Source organism: Carica papaya, chromosome 8, assembly GCF_054855325.1.
Source record: "Carica papaya isolate Zhongbai chromosome 8, ASM5485532v1, whole genome shotgun sequence".
NCBI lineage: Eukaryota > Viridiplantae > Streptophyta > Magnoliopsida > Brassicales > Caricaceae > Carica > Carica papaya.
This window is the reverse complement of record NC_142316.1, coordinates 27,482,852-27,510,741: the sequence shown is the minus strand read 5'-3', so window position 1 is coordinate 27,510,741 and position 27,890 is coordinate 27,482,852. Positions and strand designations below refer to the sequence as shown.

General features: G+C 37.2%; 1 protein-coding gene and 1 pseudogene across 2 annotated transcripts; one reads left to right on the top strand and one right to left on the bottom strand.

Moving 5' to 3' along the window:
- Positions 1-12,209: 12,209 nt before the first annotated feature.
- LOC110825198 (pre-mRNA-splicing factor ATP-dependent RNA helicase DEAH7-like) lies at positions 12,210-15,488 on the top strand (annotated as a pseudogene). The gene is made up of 6 exons (XR_015814221.1): positions 12,210-12,359; positions 12,757-12,900; positions 13,028-13,204; positions 13,529-13,590; positions 13,682-13,834; positions 13,920-15,488. The product of XR_015814221.1 is annotated as a pre-mRNA-splicing factor ATP-dependent RNA helicase DEAH7-like (transcript).
- A 499-nt stretch (positions 15,489-15,987) lies between these two features.
- On the bottom strand, positions 15,988-27,078 carry ALB4 (OxaA/YidC-like membrane insertion protein). Its single transcript, XM_088208838.1, has 11 exons — positions 26,547-27,078; positions 26,327-26,437; positions 26,158-26,232; positions 25,778-25,838; positions 18,816-18,889; positions 18,604-18,708; positions 18,287-18,394; positions 17,770-17,873; positions 17,478-17,675; positions 17,094-17,409; positions 15,988-16,686 (listed from the first exon to the last, which is right to left on the bottom strand). Exons 1-11 carry the CDS (start codon positions 26,877-26,879, stop codon positions 16,615-16,617), a joined length of 1,557 nt encoding a protein of 518 aa, XP_088064964.1. The 5' UTR covers positions 26,880-27,078; the 3' UTR covers positions 15,988-16,614.
- Positions 27,079-27,890: the final 812 nt, after the last annotated feature.

Genomic DNA, 27,890 nt, shown 5'->3' with positions numbered 1-27,890 from the left:
TTTCATGACCGTGTTTTACCTCTTCCTCTCCATACACCTACACACTCATCAGTTTCTCTTGATTCACCTACCCACTCACCGCATGACTCATCCCAAACCCCACCACCTCGACCTCTGAGTGTCACACGACCACCTTCTTATTTGTCTGACTATCACTGCTATCATACAGATACACATGCACTTTACCCCATTTCCTCATTCCTTACTTATACAAAGCTTACACCTCAATATCATAACTTTATTTTTGTCGTTTCCTCCCACACTGAGCCTACCACCTTCTCTGAGGCTATCCAGTCCGATGTTTGGAGGTCCGCTATGAATGTGGAGCTACGTGCTTTGGAGAATAATAATACTTTTTCTGTTGTTTCTCTTCTACCTGGGAAGAAATCTGTTGATTGTAAGTGGGTTTATAAAGTTAAATATCAAGCTGATGGGACTGTAGAGAGACACAAAGCCCGTCTCGTTGCTAAGGGCTACACACAACAATTTGGCATTGATTTCATTAACACTTTCTCTCTAGTTGCAAAATTGGTTACTATAAAAATTTTGCTTTCACTGGCTGCTATTAATGGTTGGAGTCTGACTCAGTTAGACGTCACCAATGCTTTCCTTCATGGTGACCTTCACGAAGAAATTTATATAAATATTCCTCCAGGCTATTCTCCTGGAGAGGGGGAGACTTTTCCACATCAACTTGTTTGCCGGCTACACAAGTCAATCTATGGGTTGAGACAGGCTTCCCGACAGTGGTTTCACAAGTTCTCACAAGTATTACTTTAAGAAGGTTTCCATCAGTCACAATGTGACCACTCCTTGTTTGTCAAGCATCAGGGTAATGTTTTTTTAGCATTGTTGGTATATGTTGATGATATTGTTATTGCTGATAATGATAATCATGCCATCGAAGAACTCAAAGTTGTACTCAAATAAAATTTAAGATGAAAGATTTGCGAACTCTCCGATATTTTCTTGGACTTAAAATTACAAGAAATGACATAGGAATCACCTTATGTCAAAGAAAATATGCTTTGGATCTGTTAACTGAAACTGGGTACCTTGGTTATAAGCCCTCATCTACTCCCATGGAACCCAATCTTAAGATATCCAAAGATGATGGAGAACCTCTGTGTGATATCACAAGTTATCGGCGACTGATTGGAAAATTATTGTACTTGACCATAACTCGTCCTGATATATATTATTCTGTCAATAGACTGAGTTAGTTCTTAGCTGCTCCCAGGACCAATCATCTTCAGGCTGCTTTGCGAATTCTTCAGTACATTAAGAGAACACCTGGACAGGGTCTCTTCTTTCCTTCATCATCTACCATTCAAATTAAGGCTTTTTCTGATGCTGATTAGGGAACATGTCCTGACACTAGAAGATCTCTGACTGGTTATTGTATTTTTTTATAATCTTCATTAGTCTCATGGAAATCAAAGAAACAACAAGTTGTATCTCGGTCATCTGCAGAAGCCGAGTATCGTGCCATGGCCAATACTACATGTGAAATAGTGTGGATTCTGAATTTGTTACGAGATTTAAAGGTGCAACATCAAGGTCCTACATTGCTTTACTGTGATAATCAGGCAGCTCTATACATTGCTTCGAATCCAGTGTATCATTAGAGAAAAAAATATATTGAACTTGATTGTCATTTTGTCCGAGAAAAAATTCAAGATGGTACCTTGAAGACAATGCATATATCCACTCGCAATCAACTTGCAGATTTAATGACAAAAGCTCTTCATCCTACGCAATTCGACAATTTATTGAACAAGATGGGTACAATAAATTTGTACTCTCCATCTTGAGGGGGAGTATTAAGATTAATTATTAATTAGATGACATTAGTTTGTTAATTATAGTCTTTTTGATTAATTAGTTGTTGTAACCATTTTTGTCTTTTTTTCTTTGCCATTGTACAAGCTCTATATAGTCTTTTGTTGTCCATGAATACAATCAGAAAAATCAGAGTAATTTTTCTCCATCATTCTCTTTCTTCTCCTCCGTTCCTAACAAAATTATGATTTTCTTCATTTTTTTAAATTACCGATTTGATTGTTTTAGGATAGATTCATAATTATTTTTTTTTATACCCTTAATATTTTTTATTATTTACAACATTACCATTCTCTTTAATTTTTTATACCCAACACTTCTTATATTCTTCTTCTTCTTTTCAAAATATTATATATATATATATTTAATTATATATTTTTTTAATATATAAATATATATTTATATATTCAATTAAATTCATATATTTATATATTTAATTATATATACATATATATGATATATTTAATTATATTAATTATATATATATTTATATATTTAATTATATATATACATAAATTTCTATATGTATATATGTATTTATAAATTTAATTATATATAAATACATTATATAATATATTTAGATATATATATTTTATCATATATATATATTTATGTTTTTACTTATATATTATAATATTCTATAATATTCTAATTATATATATGTATATAATATATTTAATTGTATATATATTTTTAATTATATATATTTATATATCTTAATATTTAATATTATATATTTTTTTAATTTTTTATCTTTTTATTTTTTATTTATTACTACATACAAAAAGTAAAAATAAAATAAAATAATTTGTTCAAATATATAAATATATTATTTTATTAATTCAAATAAAAATAATTATCATTATTAAACATTAACATAACATCATCTAAATATATTTAAATTTAAACATTAATAAACCTCCGTAAAAGTCATCCAATCAGCTCTAAAAATCCCATAGTTTACACTAGTCTTAATTTCGTGACCAGCGTTCAAGGCGCCTTTTAAGTCAAGATTTGTTCAAATAGATAAATTTCCGCAAACTCCTGCCATGTATTTTTTTAAATGTGATTGAGTTGGGTCTTGTTTTATATCTTTGGTAAAGAAATTGGAATGGCTGTGTGTTTGTATATCCTCGAATATTTCTTGAGTTTAATCTTGCAGTTGACTAATGGGGTAGCTTTATGAGTTGTTCTGGGATCTTTGGTTAAGTGATAATGAAGTTAAGTTGAAGAGTATAACATATGGATCCTTTTGAACTTTATTGTGAATGGATTCAAAGGTAATGAAGTATACATGATGAGCTGTCTACTCTCCCCCTCTAGAGTTATCTTTTTTCCCTCTCTCATTTTGCCTTTCCTTTTTCACAATCTGTAAGTTGCATTCCAGTTACATGGACGAGAGTTCTAGTTATGAGAGGTATGATCGAGATGGGGAGAGAAGAGATGTAACGGCCCCGAAAATTAAAAGGAAACGTATATATAAAAATTTTAAGTGCGGAAACAAAATAAAATATTATGATTAACATCCCTTACACAATAACCAAAAGATATTAACATATGAAAGAATAAGCTAACTAAAGTAAATACTAGAAATGAATATTATAAGAAAAACTATAAAATCTTTAGGCATCTACTCGCCGTCTTCCTGCGAAACGGGCTCGAGAATCAAGTCCTCTTGATCTGAAATGGTTAAGTAAGGAATGAGCTACACTACCCCAGTAAAGATGTCACACTATCTCACTGTCACAGAAATAAATGTTGGTAGAAAACAAAAACGATCAATTGAGCATAATTTATAACAAATTCATTTATCAATAATAAAACTTTTTACTGTCCACTTACCTCGGTGAGATTCATGAAAACAACTTATGAAAACAATAACATTATAATATCATGAAATCATACGCACTCTGTAACATAACACATGTCATACTTTTAATATTTTAATCATCAGGCAACAAATTTCCTCTTTTACCAGTCTACTAGTATCCATGGGGATCCATAGGGGTCCCCGCTACACGTGAACCATTCACCTTAATAACTTAACTCAAGGGTCATCCCCATACCCCGTCCAGTATGGGTGCCAAAACCATAAACCTCAATACCCCGTCCGGTATGAGAGTGAAGCGGGCCGTCCCCATACCCCATCCGGTATGAGCGTCAAAACATTTAAAGTCTCCAAACTCCGTCCAGTATGAGAGATAACATTCCCAGTAAGGTTTCCTATGGACCTGGTCCGTCCACCATCTCCTAGGATATCTAGTGAGGCTGTCGACTTATCCATTTATCAACTCACAAACCTTTTCTATTTTTCCTTAATTTTCTTTTCCTTACATAATCATGAATATTTAAACTAGTAACGAGTATCCAACAAGCAGGCATATTATCGGATTCACAAAATCAAGCCATAATGAAGTAAACAATGATTCATGCATTCAAAACCATAAAATAAATAGATCAGATACCATAATGCATTTAAAACTGTAAAATAACTCAAACAGTAACTGACCAAAAATATATCAAATTCGGCCTCCATTAGCAACCTTAATTAATTATACATATCTATTAATTCATAAAATACCGTTTTATCATTTATTAAGCTTTAATGTCGTGATAGGAAATAGGGTGAGAGATCCTTACTTGATTCGAAGTCTAAAATCGGTTTTTTACTGTGCCTACGAGCAGTTCCTAGATTCTCTAAATTTTTTTTCCGAAAACTAAAACACACTTCTGGTACCTGCATATGTCCCCAAAAAACTCCAAATCAGACCCAAGGCCTCCTCGGCCAATTTCAGAATTCCGGCACGGCGGCTCCGCCGTGCTCCGGCGACGGCGCCGCCGCCCATGGCAGCGATCCACCTCGGGTTGGCTGTTTTCAGCCGTTTCCGACGAAATTCAGCCAAAGTTACACCAATTCCTGCGAGGAAACACATGTAAGGCCCTTGGTGGGCCAAAAAAATACATAAAACTAAGACTTACCGGCGACGGAGCTCTCGGGTGCGACGGCTCCTCCGGTGCGAGTCGTGATTTGGCATTTTGCTCTGGTCAACCTGTATAAGAAAGGATGGTGGTCACAGTGGCGTAAAAATTACATCGAACGGAAATCAGGAAGGGCTTCATCGGAGGCAAAAATTGAGAAAACTCGCGGCGGTGCCGCTGGGCTTCGACAGCATTTTCTGGCCAATTAACCGGTGGTTTGGCTCCTATTTGGCCACAGGTGGGTTCAGCATTGAAAGCTGAGCCAAGGAGAGAAATTTTACCTCGTTCATGAGCCAAGACATGAGAGGAGTCCGGGTTGTACTTATGTAACATGGACACATGGAACACATTGTGGACCTTGGAGAGCTCTGGAGGCAGTGCTAGTCTGTTGGCGGCAGTACCAATCCTACCTAAGACTTCAAATGGTCCAATAAATCGAGAGTTCAGTTTTTTCCTCCTGCCGAACCTATTAATTCCCTTGAAATGAATGACCTTAAGGAACACCCAGTCGCCTTTCTTAAATGCTAAATCTCTCCTCCGGGTGTCCGCATAACTATTCTGCCTGCTTTGAGCCGTCTGAATGTTCTTTCTGATTTTACCTATTTTAGACGTGGTCTCCTCCACCAACTCGGGGCCGAACAATTTTCTATCGCCCACTTTTTCCCAACAAATCAGCGATCTGCATGGGCGCCCATATAACGCCTCATACGGAGCCATGCCAATGCTCTCTTCGTAGCTGTTGTTGTAGGCAAATTCTATCAGGGGTATACGGTCGTCCCAATGGCCCCCAGAGTCAAGGACACAAGCTCAGAGCATATCTTCAAGTATACAAATTGTCATTTCTGATTGTCCATCAGTCTGAGGATGGAAGGCAGTACTGAGAGACAGCTTTGTTCCCATGGCCTGCTGAAAGCTACTCCAAAACCGAGAAGTGAACCTGGGGTCCCTGTTGGATACCACTGTCACTGGAACTCCATGCAATCTGACTATTTTTCGGATATACATTCTTACCAACTTTTCCAAGGGATCGGTCATTCTGATGGCTAGAAAGTGGGAAGACTTGGTAAATCGATCAACAATTACCCAGATGGCGTCATGTCTTGAACGTGCTTTGGGTAATCCTGTTATGAAGTCCATGGTGATATGTTCCCACTTCCACTCGGGGATCGGTAAATGTTGAAGTAACCCACCTGGGCGTTGATGCTCTGCCTTGACCTGCTGACATACCAAGCATTTAGATACAAAGTCAACTATGTCCCTTTTCATCTCATTCCACCAAAATTGGGGTAGCATGCTTTGGTACATTTTGGTGCTTCCAGGATACATGGCAAACTTCAAGCTATGGGACTCTGTCATGATATTTCTCTTTAACTCAATGTCGTCTGGGACACACACCCTGTCCTGAAACCGGAGTAACCCATCGGCAGAGACTCAGAATTCTGAGCTAACTCCCTGTTCTGCATCAATCTTACGGGCTACTAGGGCGGGGTCGGCTGACTGGGCTTCCCTTATTCTCTGTATTAACTCGGGCTGGATGGTCAGACGGCCCAAACATACAACTCTCTTCAAGTCCTGAAGCCGAATATATTGTGTGGCCCCAATTTGCCTGTGTTCTGAAACCATCAAATGGGCTAAGATACTTGCACTTTTCCTGCTGAAAGCATCTGCCACCACGTTGCCCTTACTCAGATGGTACAAGATATCACAATCATAGTCTTTAAGGAGTTCCATCCACCTTCTCTGACGCATGTTGAGATCCTTTTGAGTGAAAATGTGTTTTAAATTCTTATGATGGGTATAGATCTAAAAGGTCTCTCCGTATAAATAATGGCGCCAGGTTTTCAAGACGTGTATGATTGCGGCAAATTCCAAGTCATTGGTGGGATAATTCTTCTCATGATTCTTTAACTGTTTGGACCTATAGGCTATGACCTTCCCATACTGCATTAGGACATAACCCAGGCCTAAATAGGAGGCATCACTATAAACTGTATATCCCCCCGATCCACTCAGTAAATCCAGTACGGGTGCAGTGGTCAGCCGCTCCTTTAATTCTGAAAAACTTTTCTCACAGTCCTTATTTCACTCAAACTTGGCATTCTTCTTTGTGAATCGAGTTAGGGGAGCCGCTAGACAAGAGAATCCTTCGACGAACTTGCGGTAATAACTTGCCATTCCCAGGAAGCTACAGATTTCCTTAACTGATGTCAACTTCTCCCAGCCAAGTACTGCTTCAATCTTTTCAGGATTCACTGATACTCCTTCCTTCGATATGATGTGTCCTAGGAAGGCGGTCTGCTCAAGCCAGAATCTACACTTACTCAACTTTGCATATAGCTTCTTTTTTCTGAAGACTTATAAAACTTGGGCTAAATGGTGAGCATGCTCTTCTCTGATTTTTGAGTTGACCAAGATGTCATCGATGAACACGATAACAAATTGATCCAAGAATTCTCTGAAGACCCTATTCATCATATCCATAAATATGGTCGGGGCATTGGTTAGCCCAAATGGCATAACCAGGAACTCATAGTGTCCGTACCTGGTTCGAAATGCTATTTTGGGGATGTCTTCTGTTCTTATTTTCACCTGATGGTAACCTGATCGCATGTCTATTTTTGAGAAGACCTGCGCACCCTGCAGATGATCGAAGAGGTCATCAATTCTGGGAAGGGGATATTTGTTCTTGATTGTGACCTTGTTCAATCCTCTGTAATCAATACACAGTCTCAACGTTCTATCTCCCTTCCTGGCAAAAGTGACTTCGGCACCCCAAAGAGACACATTGTGTCTAATAAAACCACTATCTTGCAATTCAATGATCTGTTTCCTCAGCTCTTCTATCTCAACGCGGCTCATGCGGTAAGGAGCAACCGAAATGGGCTGAGTGCTTGGTTGTAGGTCTATAGTTAACTCAACTTCCCTGTCCACTGGCAGTCCGGGTAGTTCATCCGGAAACACATCTGGAAAGTCTCGGACTACCGGAATCTCTTGGATACAAATTTTCTTCTTGGGCTTGCCTAGTTAGAGAAAATAGCAATGTTAAAATACTTGAAAATTAAGAAAACTTACCATCAAGGAATAAGTATCAAATGATTTTATTAATTTGTAAATGGCTCCTCATTAGGAGGATTAAATACAACCTTCTTGTTAAAGCAATCTATGGTGGCGTGATACGCCACTAGCCAATTTATCCCTAAAATTACATCAAAATCTCTCGTGTCTAACCTTATTAGGTCTACACTCAGTTTCCTATTTGTTATCTCCACGGTAGAAGCCCTGTAGACAACTTTCCCTAATAGTGTTTCACCCCCAGCAGTAGACTCAAATAACATTGAATCAAGTTTATCAGGTGATACATTAAGTTTGGATACAAAAACATGTGAAACAAATGAATGCGATGCACCAGTATCAAATAAAACATGAGCAATATTATCACAGATAATGTACATACCCTGTACCACATCCGGGTCGGCATCGGCATCCTACTGTGTGAAGTTGTAAACCCTGCCCTGAATAGGAGGTCTTTCTTGGTTCTGGTTCCTCGGGCACTCTCTCACATAGTGCTGGGCACTACCACATATGCGACAGGTGTTGTTGAGACGATAGCATAGTCGGTCCCCATGATCCCTGCCGCAATGCTGATAGATCTTGCCACGTGCTGCCCCTAGAGCCTGAGGGGGAGCTTGGATCGCCGGTCTGAGCCTATTATTTTGTTAGACAGACGCAGTGGGTGCTGGTCTGCGGGGTGGAGCTGAGGGTCTGTGATTCCCTACTGACTGAGGAAGGATGTTGAAACTCCTCTCCACGATCTGCATCTTTGCCAGAACAGCTGAATATATCTTGAGCTCTAGTACCAATAAGTGCTGCTTGATCTCTGGACGGAGGCCCCACTGGAACCTCCTAGCCTTCCTGCTCTCATCTATCAATGTCTCAGGGGAGTATCGGCCCAACTCTAGGAACTTACGAGCATATTCCGATACCGTCATGTTTTCCTGGACCAGCTGGACAAACTCCATCTCCTTTAGATGTCGGATGTGATCGGAGAGGTACTCCGCATGAAAGGCTGCTAAGAACTGCTCCTAAGTGACTGGTGTAGGCAGGATGGTCTGCTTGAGCTCCCACCAACGACTTGCTTCCCCCACTAGCATATAGGAAGTAAGGGTAACCCTCTGCTCGGGAACCACTCCTAAGGTCTTGAAAGCCTTCTCTATCTCCTCCAACCAGTACTGGGCATCTTCGAAAGAGGACTCCCCTGCAAAAGTGGAAGAGTTAAGTCTCATGTACCTCTCTATGTAGCCCGAGTCAATCAGGGAAGAAGCTGGGTCCCGTGGAAGAGAGACTGGGCCGGGCTGAGGATAGACTGGGAGGCCCTGTGGTGGCACCTGCTGATATAATGGGGGCATTGGATTGTACTGTGGTAATGCCAGGCAGTACTATTGCTGGGGCACCGAATTATACTGTGGCGGTGGTGCCGGGGGGTACTGTGGAGGAGCAGGTTCGTGCCGGGGTGGCTCGGGATTCGCTCGCTATAGCGGTGGCTCAACTTATGGTAGTGGGGGAGGGTCGGTTAACTCCCTTCTCTCCTCTCGGCCTTGCTGGGCAACAATGATCATTTCTAGCATCTCAAATATTCTGTCCACATCTTCCCGAAGCGAATCATCCCAGGCTGCTCGGTTTAGTGGGGGTCTTCCTCTCCTCATCTCTTTGCACCTGCATTTTACAAGGAATGGTTGAGTAACGATTAATTGGTTGGTATTTCTCTAAATATTATTGTGTAAAGGACGAGTTTGAGGAACACAGCTCTGATACCAACTGTAACGGCCCCAGAAATAAAAAAAAAACGTGTATCTAAAAATTTTAAGTGCAGAAACGAAATAAAATATTATGATTAACATCTTTTACACAATAACCAAAACGTATTAACGTATGAAAAAATAACCTAACTAAAGTAAATACTAGAAATGAATACTATAAGGAAAACTATAAAATCTTTAGGCATCTACTCGCCGTCTTCCTGCGGAACGGGCTCGAGAACCAAGCCCTCCTGATCTGAAATGGTTTAAGTAAAGAATGAGCTACACTACCACAGTAAAGATGTCACACTATCTCACTGTCACAGAAATAAAGGTTGGTAGAAAATAAAAACGACCAATGGAGCATAATTTATAACAAATTCATTTATCAATAATAAAATCTTTTACTGTCTACTTACCTCGATGAAATTCATGAAAACAACTTATGAAAATAATAACATTATAATATCATGAAATTATACGCACTCTGTAACATAACACATGTCATACTTTTAATATTTTAATTATCAAGCAACAAATTTCCTCTTATATCAGCCTACCAGTATTTATGGGGATCCATAGGGGTTCCCGCTAAACGTGAACCATTTACCTTAATAACTTAACTCCAGGGCCGTTTCCATACCCCGTTCGGTATGGGCGTCAAAACCATAAACCTCAATACCCCGTCCGGTATGAGCACTAAAATATTTAAAGTCTCCATACCCCATCCGGTATGAGAGATAACGTTCCCGGTAGGGTTTCCTATGGACCCATTCCGTCCACCATCTCCTAGGATATCTAGTGAAGCTGTCGACTTATTCATTTATCAACTCACAAACCTTTTCTATTTTTCCTTAGGTTTCTGTTCCTCATATAATCATGAATATTTAAACCAGTAACGAGCATCTAACAAGCAGGCATATTATCGGATTCACAAAATCAAGCCATAATGAAGTAAATAGTTATTCATGCATTCAAAAGCATAAAATAAATAGATCAGATACCATAATGCAATTAAAACTGTAAAATAACTCAAACAGCAACTGACCGAAAATATATCAGATTCGGACTCCATTAGCAACCTTAATTAATTATACATATCTATTAATTCATAAAATACCGTTTTATCATTTATTAAACTTTAATGTCGTGATAAGAAATAGGGTGAGAGATCCTTACTTGATTCGAAGTCTAAAATCAGTTTTTCCTACGAGCAGTCCTTAGATTCCATAAATTTTTTTCCGGGAACTGAAACACACTTCCGGTACCTGCACATGTCCCCAAAAAACTCTAAATTAGACCCAGGGCCTCCTCGGCCAATTTCAGAATCTGGCACGGCGGCTCCGCCGTACTCCAGCGACGGCGCCACCGCCCATGGCAGCAATCTGCCTCGGATTGGCTGTTTTCGGCCGTTTTCGGCCGAATTCAGCCAAACTAACACCAGTTCCTGCGAGGAACCACACGTAGGGCCCTCGGTGGGCCAAAAAATATAGAAAACTGAGACTTACCGGCGGCAGAGCTCTCAGGTGCGGCGGCTCCTCCGGCACGAGTCGCGATTTGGCGTTTTGCTCCGGTCAACCTGTAGAGGAAAGGACGGTGGTCACAATAGTGTAAAAATTACATCGAACGGAAATCGAGAAGGGCCTTATCAGTGGCAAAAATTGAGAAAACCAGCGGTAGCGCCGCTGGGCTTCGGCGGCGTTTTCCGGCTAATTGGCCGGTGGTTTAGCTCTAATTTGGCCACATGTGGGTTTAGCATCGAAATTCGAGTCAATTGGAGAAATTTTACCTCGTTTGGCAGCTGGAAAGTGCTCCGGTGCGGCGGCGGGTGGCGGCGGTCGGTTCCCCCAGCGGCTGGGTTGTCTTCTCCGGCGAGGGCTCTGGCGGCTAGGGTTTGGGATTGGGTGTAGATGAGATTATTTATAACCTTCCCCTTTTAATCTGAGCCGTCAATCATGATTTAATCTTGGCCGTCCGATCGCGATTAAATTGGAAATGAATCTGGACCGTCCATCGCAATGTGATCTGGGCCGTCCGTGCATGATTCAATCTGGGCCGTCCGCACGGTGAAATCTGGGCTGTCCGCACGCGCTTTTGATCTGGGTCGTCCGTATGCGCGGGAACGGATCTCAGCCGTTCGATTGCGCGCACGCGAACCGCACACGTGGCTCCGTTCCGTGTGGCCTCCCGCGTCAGCGTCTCTGCCACACGGCGTGTCCTGGTTGGCTGGGGCAGCTGAAGTGCTGTTGACGTGGTGCAATTTTTTTAAATTACGTTTTGACCTCCGGTTTTCGATTTTCTTTTCAAAAATACCTTCAGAATCCGAATTTTTACCCATTTTTTTCAAAAAAAAATTCAATTAAATCTCAAAAATAATTTTACTTTTTTATCATTATTATTATTTTTATTTCTATTTAATTAAATTAAACTAAATTTAAAACTATATAATTATTATATAATAAATCAATTAAAATAAAAAAATAATAATAATTTCAATAATAATAATAATAAAAGAATTAGAGTGTTACAAGAGATCATAGAGATGATAGTAAGAGTGAAAGCACAAAAGCAAGACAAAGGTTTTATGAAGCAATGAGGAGTGCTATCATGGACGAGAGTCACGTCATAGATACGAGCAAGAGCGTGTTGGAGAATATGGGGGGAAAACGTCGAAGATATGAAGGTGCAAGGAGGACACCTGGTAGGCAATGCTTTTCTTTTGAGTATTTTCTTCTGATTGAGGTTTACATCAATACAGAAAAACAGAATTGGGATACCATAGTCCAAATACATCGTAGTATTTTATAAAAATATCACTTTTTACTCTTAAAAGAATGTATATTATGAGTACCATGTTTTTTTGCACATCATCTGGAAGTTGCCTTTCCCTCCTTATATATATATATATATATTTGCAAATTTCCATCTTCAATCGAATATTTATTTTGTACTTTGTTGCTTTAGTTTTCCGCTATAATACCTTTTTTACCCTCTTCTCGAATCGTAATAGTTTATTATTTCTTATTTAGTTATTTTTTTACTCTAGATTATTCTAATTAATTAACTTATTTTTCTATTTCATAGAATTCCTGAGTAAACTTAGAATTTCTAGTTCGATTGTATTACCTTAGTTTGCTAGGCATTCTTTTTAACTTTTGCATCTTGTTATGATCATGCTTTTCTAATTCTTCCTCAAATATTTATTCAACAGGTAATTCGTGAAAATCAGGTGGTGGTGGTGGTTGGAGAAACTGGTTCGGGAAAGACAACCCAACTTACGCAGGTTCTCATTTGATACACTATTTAGTCCATATTTTATTCTATTGTTTTCACTAAAGCTGTGAATATATATATATATATATATATTTTTTTTTTAAAGTAAATCGAGTATGATGTTGATTTTGTCACAGTATCTTCACGAAGACAGATACACTTCAAATGGCATAGTAGGTTGCACTCAACCAAGGTGAGTAGCAGCTATGAGCGTTGCTAAAAGGGTTAGTGAAGAGATGGAAACTGAGTTGGGGAATAAAGTTGGCTATGCTATTCGTTTTGAAGATGTGACTGGACCAAACACTTTAATCAAGGTTTGTAGTTTTATGTCTATCAAGTCAAACATGTTCGGGACCGCCCTAGCATTTCTCAAGCGATACCTTGTTGGAGGTGATAATAGTTTGTTAATTGTCGATATACAGTGATGCACTGATTCTTTTTCTATGTAGTATTGTTTTCATGAGTTTTCTTAACTGACTTTGGAAAGTATTGTTAACTGAATTGGTCGTGTTTGTATATATATTAGTTTATTGTTAACATCTATCAAGTAGTTATTTGTCAATTAATTGTATATTTCGATTTGCTACTTGGTCTTTATTTATCCCCGAAGACTGAATTATTCCTTTGTAATGTTGCAGTACATGACTGATGGAGTACTTCTTCGTGAAACTTTAGAAGACTCTGATCTTGACAAGCACCGGTTTGATGAATTGATAGTTTGATAATTCTATATTCACAGTATATTTGTAACATCAATATGTTATTTACTGTGAAGTCTTGAAATACTGCAGCATTATTGTGATGGATGAAGCACATGAAAGATCACTGAGTACACATGTATTGTTTGGGATATTGAAGAAAGCAGTTGCTCAGTGCAGGGATTTCAAGCTGATTGTTACATCTGCAACGTTAAATGCTCAGAAATTTTCTAAGTTCTTTGGCAGGTAACTAGCTTTTCCTTTATCGCTTCTGAACTCCTTCTGGTTCCAGTTAATAAAAAGTATAGTCTGATTTTTGATATGTTTGCAGTGTACTAATTTTCCACATTCCGGGACGCACTTTTCCGGTCAATATTTTGTACAATCAGACTCCATGTGAAGTTTATGTTGAAGGTGCAGTTAAACAGGCCATGACTATTCCCATAACAAGCCCTCCAGGCGATATCCTTATTTTCATGACTGGCCAAGATGAGATTGAGGCAGCCTGCTATGCACTTGCTGAGCGAATGGAACAGCTCATTTCCCTGTTAGTCAGGCAGCAGCTGATCAATGTGCAGGACGTACCGGAAGAACTGGACCTGGTACGTGCTATAGACTTTATACAGAGAGTGCGTATTTCGATGAAATGTTGCCAAGCCCTGTGCCAGAGATTCAAAGGACGAACCTTGGAAATGTGGTATTGTTGCTGAAGTCGCTTGGAATAGAAAACATCCTAGATTTCAATTTTATGGACCCACCTCCACAGTATAACATCCTTAATTCCATGTACCAGTTATGGGTCTTGGGTGCTCTTAGCAATGTCGGTGCTTTAACTGATCTTGGCTGGAAAATGGTTAAGTTTCCTTTGGACCCCCCCCCCCCCCTACTTGCTAAGATGCTTTTGATGGGTGAGCAATTGGGATGCATTAATGAGGTTTTAACAATTCTGTCAATGCTTTCAGTGCCGTCAGTGTTCTTCAGGCCTAAAGATAGGATAGAAGAGAGTGATGCGGCAAGGGAAAAAATTTTCGTTCCAGAATCTGATCATTTAACCCTTCTCAATGTTCACCAGCAGTGGAAAGAGCATGATCATCGGGGAGATTGGTGTAACAATCACTTTTTGCATGTTAAAGAATTGAGAAAGGCTAGAGATGTGAGGTCCCAGCTACTGGATATTTTCAAGCCGTTGAAAATCCCATTAATTCCTTGTGGACCTGATTGGGATGTGATTCGAAAAGCCATTTGGCCTGCATATTTCCACAATGCAGCAAGACTGAAGGGTGTTGGGGAGTATGTCAATTGCAGGAACGGAATGCCTTGCCATTTGCACCCAAGCAGTGCTTTATATGGCTTGGGTTATACACCGGACTATGTTGTTTGCCATGAATTGATCCTATCGATGAAGGAGTACATGCAGTGTGCCACAGCAGTGGAGCCGCAATGGCTGGCTGAGCTAGGACCTACGGTTTTCTCTGTGAAGGAATCAGATATGTCAATGTTGGAGCATAAGAAAAAACAGAAGGAAGAGAAGACGGCAATGGAAGAGGAGATGGAAATTTTGAGGAAGGAACAATTAGAGGCGGAGAGAAAAAGCAAGGAGAAGGAAAGAGAAAAGAGGAGGAAGCAACAACAACAGATTTCAATTCCAGGAATGGGCCGAGGTTCTTCCACATATCTGCGACCTAAGAAGTTCGGCTTGTGAATTCGTCTCAGTAGATTGAAACATAGATTTCTCTCAATTTTTACAGAAGATGTAAACTTTTTTATACAAGTATAATTAGTCTAATTGTAAAATGATTAAAATTTGACTTCAAAAAGATTAAAATTCAATATCAAATAAACTCTTAAGACCAAATTTGTAATATTATTCAATTTTAATTAAATTTCATTATTTTAATTATTTCATAATTGAACTGAACATACAGTTAAGTTACATGAGGTCTACAAAAATGGTACTAATGGGAGATCCTGTCCGTACCCATAATGTATCACAAATAAATTCAGAACTTCAGCTGTGACTAGAATCACATAATACTTTTTATTATAGATTTACAACTCGAGTTCAAATTAAATCTGGTAAGTCCACAGTTAAAAAATTTCAACACTCAGAAAAAGAACACGTATGTTAATCCAGAGACGGTACTTTACAGGCCACCCTAATTGTTTCCTAACCCAAAAGCTTAAAAAGATATTATCCCAGAAAGGTTTTATACTATTATAAAATATTTATAAAAAAAAAAATTAAAATAATAATAATAATAATAATTCCCAGAAACTCTCATGCACTAGAATGGAAGAATCAATTTTTCTATGTTCCAGCCATCAATAATCAATTCAATGACCAGCCCAGCCCTAGTTCCGGTAATCGTATGTTTTATTCCCTCTAATGAATGAATAGGTCACATTCACAACAGTAAAAAATTTCTATAAAGAACATCATTCATACAGATAAACTATGCAACAGAGCTAACTGTCTCGGATAAATCTGTCTATCTAAATGGATAATAAAAAGCTTACCACTCTTATTCATGCCTTCCCCCACAAATGATTCCTATATTATTTTTTTTTAAAGTATTCCTATATTATTTTATTCTTTTAATAAAATGAAACCAGCAGGAACAAGGGGAAAATTTGTTTTTCTGATTTACATATAACATTTTTTCATATGTTATGCACTACAGGATGTAAACTGATCTAACTCATTCTTCGGCTCTGGTTATAGATACGTGTGTGACATGCAAGAATCTTGTTGATCCCACTATTTGTCTGTAATGAAAATTATGTATACCTAGCTTACCATAAGTGATCTCTGCAGATTCTAAATAATACCATTTTGGCAAAATCAGCGTGAACACTGGATTTCGTACCGGATCAAAAGCAGTATAAGCATCTTGTTAATCAGCTGCGAGCAGTGCTGCTGGAAAGGACCATGGCTAGATTCACTTCGTAGGCAATTATACCGTCAAATGGTACCCCTGTGGCTGTCACTGTATTCCCCTTTGTCTGGTTCACCTCTTTCTATTCCCTTATTCTTGCTGAGTATCTTCAGAAATTGTATTCTCTGCTGTGATTGTGGTTTTATATCTTTCAACTGCATCCTGAAAAATTCAAGTTTGCATGTGTATTATCAGAGAACTTGTCCAATGCTACAAAAAAAAAATATAATTGAAGGCACACATAAGGTCTTTTTCAGTTTAGTTCTCATTCAATTTCAATTTTATTCCCTTGCTTAATTACTAGTCTAAACTACATAGTTACAATTGTATTATATTTTTCATACGTGAACCACCTTCACTTTCATCTTGAATTCCCCAGGATAATTTACGCATATAAAATTCTGATTAGCAAGATTAATCAAGTAATTGAGTGAATAAGTTAAAATAGAATAGAAATTGGACCAAATGGACCATAAGATGAGGGTATGAACCTACCTTGCAATCTTTCAACTAAAAATTCAGTACATGAACATTACAATTGCATGGTCCAAGACCATATTCAGTGTTACCTTTTCAATATTTTCATGCGTTTGTATTTCATCTCTTCTTTCACCCTCAAAATTAGATGAAACTTCATTCTTTTCTGTCCAAAACATGGATGTCTTGGGATCTTCCTTCGAATCCTGACTAGAGAGTTCACCATTGACAACAACTCTAACACTTAAGGCACTTCCAGCTCCATTTTCCTTCTCAAGTACATTGGATTCTATCTCATCGCCTTTATCTGTTAGTTGACTTCCTCTTGCCAATGCTTCTTCAGTTCTGCTCTTCTCTTCTTCTCTTTGTCGTCTTCTCCTTGCTTCTTGCTCCTTCAACTGCTTGAATCTAGTGCAATTATCACTAAATTAGGACTACAACAAAAATAGAAGATAATTGCAAATAATGTATCTAACCTTTCACCAGGATGAAGTCCTTCTGGAGTCAATTTTTCTTCTTGTCTGGACTTCTTCTGGGTGTTGGATCCAGATACAGGCTTCTGCACTTGGACTTCTTCCTCAGCAATATCAGTAAATTGCATCACCGGATTTTTGGCACCCCCTAACTTCTGAAGCCATACTTGTTGTATGGTGCTCAATATGTTATTTGTGAGCCTATATAAGCATGACTAATTATGTAAGGAAACATGGACTAACAACGGAAAGGGACCTCAAAAGAAGGCAGTTGGAGGGCTCACTATCTGCTCACCAGTAAAGGCTAAGACCAGAAGGAACAGAAAGAGCAAAATAACCAATCATCAGAGGAAGGAACTTTGTTAGTGCTTGTGAATTCTTCAGATTTGGATCATTACTCTGAAAAGTAAAAAAGCAATGTCACCTGATGAATAATAAACTGGCGTTCAGCCAAAATTGGTAGCATACACATAGAGAAGGAGAAAGCCGAAAAGATTGATGAAGATGAAATAAGAATCAATGAAAAGAATCAAAATCCAAAGGTTTCAAAATTTCCCCATTATGTATCCCAAACTGTATAACCTACAATTGTTTTTTGTACAAACATAGATATAAGTCATGCGATATCTGACTTCATCAAATGACAATCTTCAACTTACTTGACTTCAAGATCGTGAAAGGTGATTGTTCATGATTGTTGGTTTTATAAAAGAGAAACGTTCACCAAGATGGAACTAAACTAATACAAGAAATAATAGATGGAACTCAGTTTGAATGTACATAGAGAGATATACAACTAAGCCACAACTTACCTGTGATGACTGCATAATCTGGACAGAAATGTACTGAGAGACAACCAGCAACACGGGCAAAATAAGATATGCTAAGGTATCTGACCATCCAAGGGGTGGATGACCATCCTGAAAAGAATATTTAAATGACAGATAAAAATGTCATGCAGGATTGATGCAGCTGATAATTGATCAAAGTTGTTCTGCAGTTGCAATCCAAAAAGAGCAATCAATTCTGGTTCTTTTTTCTCTTTCTTTCTCTTTTGTAAACAAAATATCTAAAATATTCATATGAATTTTTCCTGTCAAACAGCTTAAAATTCAATTATGGGCCTCACAATGAAAGGGAAGAGCCAAGATATGCCAGTGCCATTTTGTCGTGCAGCAATTGTAGTTGGACCAGCCAGTGACGGAATCCAAAAGAAACCTTCTGTAAGGAGTCCCTTATATTAGACACAAACATTCAATTACAAATCAGCAAATTGCGTTAAAATATCAAGGCAAAGAAAAATGTATGATAAGTGAGAAATTAAAAAGAAAAGCTCACTACCTCATCTGCAACATTTGAAAGGGCTCTATATAGCCCAATCCACACTGGTATTGTGGCAAGTGTAGGAAGGCATCCTACAAAATTCCAGCAAATTATTTAAACCAAACTGGAGAATATAGAGGGAAAACTTGTAGCTTCATAGCTTTGTTCAAGGACAAAATTCTGGAAGGTAAACAGACATAAACTATCAACTGAATTTGTAAAAGAATGTACAATATGTATAAATAGGGTTAAATTAGATTAAAGAGTATTAAAGTAAAATACATCCCTTTGTAATTAATTGTAACTTTCCTTTTCTTATCCTGAGACTGTATATATAGAGATGTATTGTTCACTGAGAACACAACATAATTGTTCCTGACAAGGCATCAGAGCCCTAAGTAAAAAATTTTGAACTCTTTTATAAACCCTACTCAGTTTTGATTGTTGAAATAGGAAAAAAAACCCTAAAGGAGAGCCACCTTCTAGTTGGCCACCACAACAGCCACCACCACCGGCCTTCATAGCTGGAAAAACAGTCAGCCCACTGCAAGCCAGACGCGCGACTCATTACCATCAAGGGAACCAACTTCGATAGTTGTCCCTATTGCGCCAGCCCCAAACATGGGCTCCAGCAAGTCCAGCCTCATCCAGCCTTCTAGCCGGCCAGCCCTTCAACCGCTGCTCTCATCAGCCGTGCACCAGCCATCCTACAGCTTCTGCCCCAATAGCGCCTCACAGGGGAGCTGCCCACTCCAGATTTTTCCTGTCGCACTCTGTCCACCTGCACAGCATCGCCACATCTATCCTTTCCTCAAGCAAGTTTTGTCTCTGTTCTGTCCCTCTGCATCTGTCCCTGCACAGCCGTGCCTTCACCACAGCCAGCTTCTCACTAGCCACAAGTCTGTCCAGCCAGTATGCTATAACTTTTCTTTATATAATTTGGCCTTAATTTTTTTTTTTTTTTTGAAATAAAAAGATGTTAAGTGTATTGATGTGTTGGCGCCAAAAGGGCATGACCCATGTACAAAATATTTACAAATCAATAAGTATATCTAAAATGGAACCAAAATCATCCAAGTTCTCAAGGTTAAGTCCTAGAACAATAAAACCAAATTCATCTATCCTTGATATTGACAAAATTATCTTCTTTCCCTTCAAAAGCTCTATTGTTTCTTTCTTTCCAGATGACCCAGAAGATGGTAAGTGGGATAACTCTGAAATATTTGTTTTTCTTACACAGTTCTTCCCGGGCCTTAAATTCACCACTAAGAGAACCAGTCATAGCCCAACAGATACCCAATAGCCCATAGACTAGAGCCCAAAGATTGTACGTGACAGGGCACCACAGCAATAAATGGTTGAGGGATTCTGCGTCACTTTTGCAAAGGAAGCATCTATTAGTCAAAATCAACCCTCTCTTCATGAGATTATCAATAGTCAGGATATGTTCTTTCACAGCTTCCCAAACAAAGAAAGATATTCTAGGAGGTGCATTAGTCTCCCAAATCATCTTTGTAGGGAATTCCATACTTTCCAATCTTCTATTACCATGAAGGTAGAAATATTTAACAGAAAAATGCCATTTTTTTTCAAAGACCATAGTAATTTATCATTCTTGTTGCTGAGTCGAATGGTGGCCAAAAGCAATCATAGGTCCTCATATTCATCAACCTCCAAGTCTTGCAAGTTCCTGTGAACCACAACATTCTAAACACTGTCGTCGTCATCATCAAAAAGCCTTTTAATGAGCATATTCTTGTCCTTGGAAATAGCAAAGACCAAGGGGAAATGAGTCTGAAAATTAACAGAGCCACACCAAGTATCTGTCCAGAAGCGCACCTTATTGCCTTTACCCACTTCCCATTTTCAGCATTCAAAGACTGATTTGCTGGTTTGCAAAATACCCTTCCAAAGACTCATGCCATGTGTGCTGATAATTTAGCCTTAATTGTCCTAAAAGACTATGAATTATGTTCGAAGTTACGTCTCAAATCACCAGTACAATTTCTACATGGGAAATTCTGAACAAACTAATAGAGCATTCCAGCCAATCCAGGTTACCTATAGTTTTAATTGCAAGAACTATTTGAATTGGTCACAACTGATTCAGATCATTCTTGAAGAGGATTCAATGATAATGGTTTAGCTCTAGAATGCAATAACAGTAGAGATAAACAATACCATTATGTTCTTAACCATCGTAAAAGAAGTGTGAGATTCAATTGGAAAAACCTACTCCAAGGTAGAAGAGGAAGTTCTAATCTATGATCTGCCTGTAAAAACTTGGTCACCGAAACAGGAAAATAAGTCAGTCATAGAGTATGTCAACCTATTGAAAAGCTTGTGGTTAGAAATGAATCAAAATGTTTTTTCACCATGGAAAGCAACAAAGATGTCACTACGCTGAGGAGGATGGTGGAAAAAGACAGAGCATATTAGTTCATAACAGGACTTAATGAAGAATACGATAAGGTAAGAATTCAAATTCTCGAAAAAGAAGAATTACCATTTTTAGATGAGGTAATATCACTAGTTAGTACTGAGGAAAGCAGGAGAGGAGTTATGCTAGGCCTCACACTACTGAAAACTCAACAATGGCACTAAAGGCTCTAAACCAAGTAAATAGGTTAAAGAGTCGAGTAAAAGTTATGACAATTTATGGTGTACTTTCTGTAAGAAACCTCCACATGTGGAAGATAAATATTGGAAACTCCACAAAAAACCCACTCTCTCAAGCAAATAATAGGAATACAAGAACACCCCACAGAAGCCTTTACAGACAAGTCCATGCAGTTACCCAGCAGGAAGAAGAGAAGTCCTATGAACTGAGTGAATTCAAGACTGAAATTGAACGGTTAAGAATGGCTTGAGAACTTGGAGAAACCCACAGGTAAAAGTCTGTTAGCACATTCAACTATGTTTTCCCATTCACATGATTTAAATGTCTCAGATACATTATTTGCGAAATCATGGATTATAGACTCCATGGGCACTAATCATATGACCAATTTCTAAAAACATTTTAACACAAATTCCCCATATCCAAGTAATAGATGTGCCATATGTCCTTAAATTTTGTACCAATCTTGTATCACTTATCAAATTGACCAATGGTCTGAACTACAAAATAACATTTTTTTTTTTGCATTGCAATTTTCAGGACCAAAACTCGGGAAAGATGATTGGATATGTTGAAGTCACGAATGAACTATAATACTTGGATGGGCTGGACTATCTCTCTCTACCACAACTTTAAACCTTACCACCAAACTCTGGCTCTACCACAAACGACTTGACCATCCTTTTTTTTTCAATTTGAAGGTCATGTTTCTTTTTTTATTTAAAGAGACTTTGTTGATGGATATTTACATTTTGATACATACAAATTTACTAAACATAAACGTGTAGTATTTCTTAATAGCAACAAAGCAAATAAGTTTCCATTTTCATTAATCCATCATGATCTATGGGGACCTGCCCACACTCCTAACAAATTTGGGACTCGCTAGTTTGTGTTATTCATCAAATGATTACACCAGAATCACATGGCTATTTTTTACTTAAGTCAAAATCTAAAGTGAATCACATAATACTTCAATTTCGCAAAATGGTCAAAACCCTATTTGAAACTCACATAAAAAGATCCTGCACCAACAATGCAATTTTTTTTAAAATCACACGTTCTCTTCTTTTTTCAACCAAGAAGGGATTAGTCATGAGTAATCATATATCCACACTCTACAACAAGGGTGGCAAAATGAAAGAATAGTTACATCCTTGCTACTAACCGAGCCTTCTCATTCTAGAACCATGTCCCTAAATAGTATTAAGGAGAAGCAGTTCTTACTACTACCTATATTGTCAATCTATTACTCCCTCGTGTCCTTGATTTTAAAAACCCTTTGAAAACTCAATCCAAATTTTATCCAGAAACCAATATCACAAACCATCTAGTTCCACTGATATTTGGGTGTATTGCATTTGTTCATGACCATTCCCGCTTGAGAGAGATACAAGTGTTGTCATCTATCTATGCAAAAATTTTACGTATCTACAGATGTTATCTCATTGAAAATCTAAATTTACCCAATCTTATTTTCAGGAGGAGCCTGTATTTGGAAGATAAAGTTACAAATCTTTCAGCAGAACTCAACTTTTCCCAAGTACCATCTTTGATACTAGAGAAAATCCTCACATTCAGCCTACCCAAGAAACCTTACATGACCCGAGATTTACTCAGGTGTACTCAGACGGGCAGAATTTGCGTTCTGAGTTGAGGCAGGTTAAAGCATCATAAACAAGTCCTAGAACTGAGATAAGTTCCATAGACCCTATACAATATGATATTGATATATCCATTGCAATCCATAAAGGTTCAAAAGGCCCTATATAATCTAATATTGATATATCTATATTACAATCCATAAAGATTCCAAAGACCCTATACAGTCTGATATTGATATGTTCATTGCAATCCGTAAAGAAACTAGAGAATGTGTCAAACATCCTTTGTGTCCAATTTTACATTTTACTCCTTATACAAATGTTCACAATCTTACAAGAACTTTCTCATGAATCTTAATGCTGACTCTATTCCTAACATTAAATATGAAGAATTGTCCAGTGAGAAAAAAAAAATCATGATCGTTGAAATGTAGACACAAGAAAAGAACCAGACATGTAATGTAGTGGACTTACCTAAAGGAAAGAAGTTCGTGAGATACAAGTGGATGTTTACTGTAAAATACAGAGCATACGAAACAATTGAAAGGTACAAAGTAAAGCTAGTGCAAAAGATTATACTCAGACTTATGAGATAGAACTATCAAGAGATATTCGCGCCAGTTGCAAAAATGAACAGCGTGAGTTTTGCTATCTCTAGCTATCTACTTCAACTAGCAGTTACACCAATTTGCTATTAAAAATGAATTCTTGCATGGTAAGTTACAAGAAGAGATCTACATGGAAATCCATTAGGATTTGCCAAAGAAATGGGTATAAATAAAATGTATAAACTTAAAAAAAAAAAATTATGGGTTTAATCCATCACCTAGAGCGTGGTTTGGAAAATTTGCCAAAGTTGTGTTACGCATGGTATATAAACAGAGATAGAAAGATCACACCTTATCTATCAAGTACTCAGATTTAGGGAGAGTTATAGCTCTCCTAATATATGTTGATGATATTATTGTAACAGAACGATGAAAAAGAAAAACTGATGCTCAAGCGTTGTCTTGCAAGGAGTTTGAAATCAAGAAACTAGAAAGCTGAAGTACTTCCTAGGAATCGAAATAGCTCATTCAAAATTATAAATCTTCATCTCACAACAAAAATACATAAATGATTTGCTAAAACATACAGGTAAACTACCATGTAAACTAGCTAATACACCTATTGACCACAATTATAAGTTGTGACCAACTAACGAAGATACAAGAATAGATAAGGAGATATATCCGAGACTAGTTGGGAGGTTAATTTACCTATTGCACACAAGATCTGATATTACTTATGCAGTAAGTATGATAAATCAGTTCATGCACAACCCTAAAAAGGTACATTTATAAGCAGTCAATAAAGTGTTACACTACCTAAAGGGGACACTTGGGAAAGAAGCTTATCTCAATATAGACTATATAGGATCAATGATGGATGGAAGATCTATTACAAATTACTATATCTTTATTGGGGATAAATTGGTCACTTGAAGCAATAAAAAGAAGAATATAGTTGCAAAATTAAGTTCAGAGTCAAAATTCCGAGTAATGGCACATGGGTTGTGTGAATGATTATGGTTGAAAAGACTCCAGAAAGATTTAAGAGTCAAATGGGATAAGCTCTTTTAGTGTGATAATAAATCGGCAATAAGCATTACTCACAATTATCTACAACATAACAATACAAAACGTATTGAAGCTTATAGGCATTTTATTAAAGAGAATTTATACAATGGTTTGATATGTATACCCTATGTGCCTATTAAGTCACAGCTTGTAGATGTGTTGATCAAAATCTTGAATAATTCAGCATTTCATACCATCATTTCCAAGCTGGGGATGGATGTCATCTATTCCCCAGCTTGAGGAGGAATATTAAAGAATGTGTATAAATAAGGTTAAACTAGATTAAAATGTATTAAAGTAAAATATACCATTTTGTAATTAATACTTTATTTGGATCGTGGTGAATGAAAGAATTTTAATGTATGGTACTTTACGGGTGTGAGAAAATCATATTATTCAACTTTCAATGGTAACAAACAGTATCTGACAGGTAAATTTGAGATAAATTTTAAAACTACTAAATCGGTGGTATGTGACCAGCAAGTTACTTTTTTTTCCCTTATACCCCCTATAATATACTTAATTCCATTTTTATCCTCACAAATTATTATTTATTTTATTAAATATTAAAATTTAATTTGATTATGTGTAATAATTATTCATTTAAATACAAATATAATTATGTTGGTAAACAATTTATTTATTTTTTTATTACATACTTCTTATATACCATTTACTATTACATATTATAGGTATGAGTAAATTAGTAATTTAACTGAAAATACAACCATAACATTCTATTATCCAAACAAAAATATGTCGTTAACATACATTAATATACATTCATCCAAATATAAAAAAAATTTGTCATTCTCATTTTGTATCATTGTCATTCAATCACTATTATTATCATACATTAATTAACCATCACTAAAATTTATCCAAATAGGGTGTAACTGTAACTTTTCTTTTGTTATCCGAGAACTTGTATATATAATGTATGAATTATTCAATGAGAATATAACACAACTGTTCCTGAGAGAATGCAATAGATAGTCTCATTGCTTACTCTTTCCTACTTAGCTTTTCAATCAGGTTTCTACGATCTCTTGGAAAGACACCAAAAAAAAGCCTTCATTGACTGATAGCAACCAACAATATTAAAAAAAGAATTGAAGCTATGAACAAAATAGTTACCAGCTAATGGGTTTATTCCAGCCAATTTATATAACCTGGCCGTTTCCAGCTGGATTCTTTCCTGCAGATAAATAAAAGTGTTAAAACTTGCCCCTTCAAAAAGAACTCATTGGTTAAAAATGTTCCTATTTACAATGAGATGATGGTAAGCAAGGTGATGGATGGCTCAAATCTCCAAGAAGATTAAGTGCCAAAATCAGTTTAATCAATTAAAAGAAAAAAAAAAATCGTTGGCGTCACCGGGATGCAGTTCCCACAGAGGGATAAGCTAATTCGCAATTTCCAATAACATTTACAGTCTGGTAAACATTTGAGTAAAAAATTAACAACTTAAACATCAGAGAAAGAAACATTCGGTGGTATGCAGAGCATCATTTCACCTGATTCCCAGCATAACGTTTCTGAAGAGCCTGTACTTGAGGCTGCAGCGACCGCATAGCCATTGCCGACTCCACCTGTTCATGTTAAAAAGAAGATGAATTGCATTTGCCTTTAATATTTTAACTACCATATAGCAGAACTAATTTAGAATTTTTGAAGGAAAAAAACCTGCTTCTTCGTCAAGGGAAACGTGACAGCCTTAACAAGAACAGTAAGGAGTATAATAGCGAAGCCATAAGCATACGGTACATGTAAAGCAGAAAACCCATCTTCTAAAACCTGAAATTAAGTTTTAAAACGACGAATTTAAAGGCAAACAAAAAAAAGAAAAAAGAAGAAACCGCGACTTCAGTAATTTCATTTCTACTTGACAAATCTAGTGAATAACCTTTAGAACAGTTTCTAAGTAATTGGTAATGCCAGAAAGCCAATCAGTGTTCTGTTTGGTGGTTACAGTGGTGGATGACGAAACGGCAGCATCAGCAATCGTATAAAGCAGACTTTCCGCCTTGCCAAAAAGCTCCTTAATTACAACCTGCGCCATATCCGGGTCAGGAAGCAAATCCGGCTTGAAGCCAAACTGAGCCACACAGAGTGAACCACGAAGGGGAGGTGTACGGCTGGGGAAGCCATTGAAATGAGTCCGATGAAAATGAGGGCGTCGGTTCGTAGTAAGAACAGAGAGGCTCAGGTTTGGTTTTAACGACAGTGAAGTCGCCATTTTAACGGTTGTAAGGTTCGAGCCTCTTTTAGAAAAGCCTAGGGTTTAGCAGTTGAGGACGGCGTCTGTGCTGGATGATATCACCTGTGTGCGCGTGGGCGGCGTGCATGAGTCATACCTGGACAATCGTCAGAGAAGAACGGAGGTGAAAGTAGAGAGCCAACTTTTATGGGTTTCATAAAATTGGCAAAATGAAATGGTTTTTTTATTTTTCTTTTTTTCCACGTGAGGATTTAGGATTTCGTCAAACCAATTATTTATTCAAAGATCGATTAATTGGTGGGCCAGGCCCAAATTAACTGGACCTAAATAATGAATTAAGACAATTAATGGCAGACATTATGAAAATGAGGCTTGTAATAATCATATATTAATTTTTTCTTAATTTTAATTTATGCCCTAATCCAGTATTTTACTTTTTCCAGCAGTAATTCTTTTTATTTATGTGAATATTTTTAATATATAACGAATTTTTACAATTAAAAATTAGTAATTCGATATAAATAAAAATAAAGATAATTATTAAGTTAAAATTTAGTAGAGTTACATAAAAAGCTGCTTTAGATCCCCATTACAAATAGGTGTATATATAAATATAATTATTTCTGTAGTTAACTTCACCCACTAACTTTGGAGAGACTCGATGGGATGTCGAATGTAGTGGTGCACTTAAATTGTCACCATTAAACTCTATTATTCACGACTGCTTGTAGCACACGAACTAATTGATGGCTTCTTTATTATATATATATATATATAATAATATATGATAATTATACACTCACACTCGGACTCTCATACGCACACACGTGTGTATATATTTATTTATATATATATACATATATGAACGGTGCACATAATAATTACTAATTTTTTTATATAAATTGAAAGCAAATATATTTAATACATAAAGTTTGATATTGGTGTTACTATATCAATCTACATCATCGAACAATATTAATAGTTTTAAGAGATAAATTTAATTTAATTATTTTTTTTAGTTTATACGTT

Bases quoted from the DNA above. Each gene is read 5' to 3' on its own strand.
- ALB4 (XM_088208838.1), bottom strand. From the start codon at position 26,879: ATGGCGACTTCACTGTCGTTAAAACCAAACCTGAGCCTCTCTGTTCTT. The intron at 26,438-26,546 runs GTTATTCACTAG...ACTTAATTTCAG, and splicing joins ACTTAGAAACTGTTCTAAAG to GTTTTAGAAGATGGGTTTTC. The intron at 17,410-17,477 runs GTTAGATACATT...TAATTGCACTAG, and splicing joins GGACTTCATCCTGGTGAAAG to ATTCAAGCAGTTGAAGGAGC.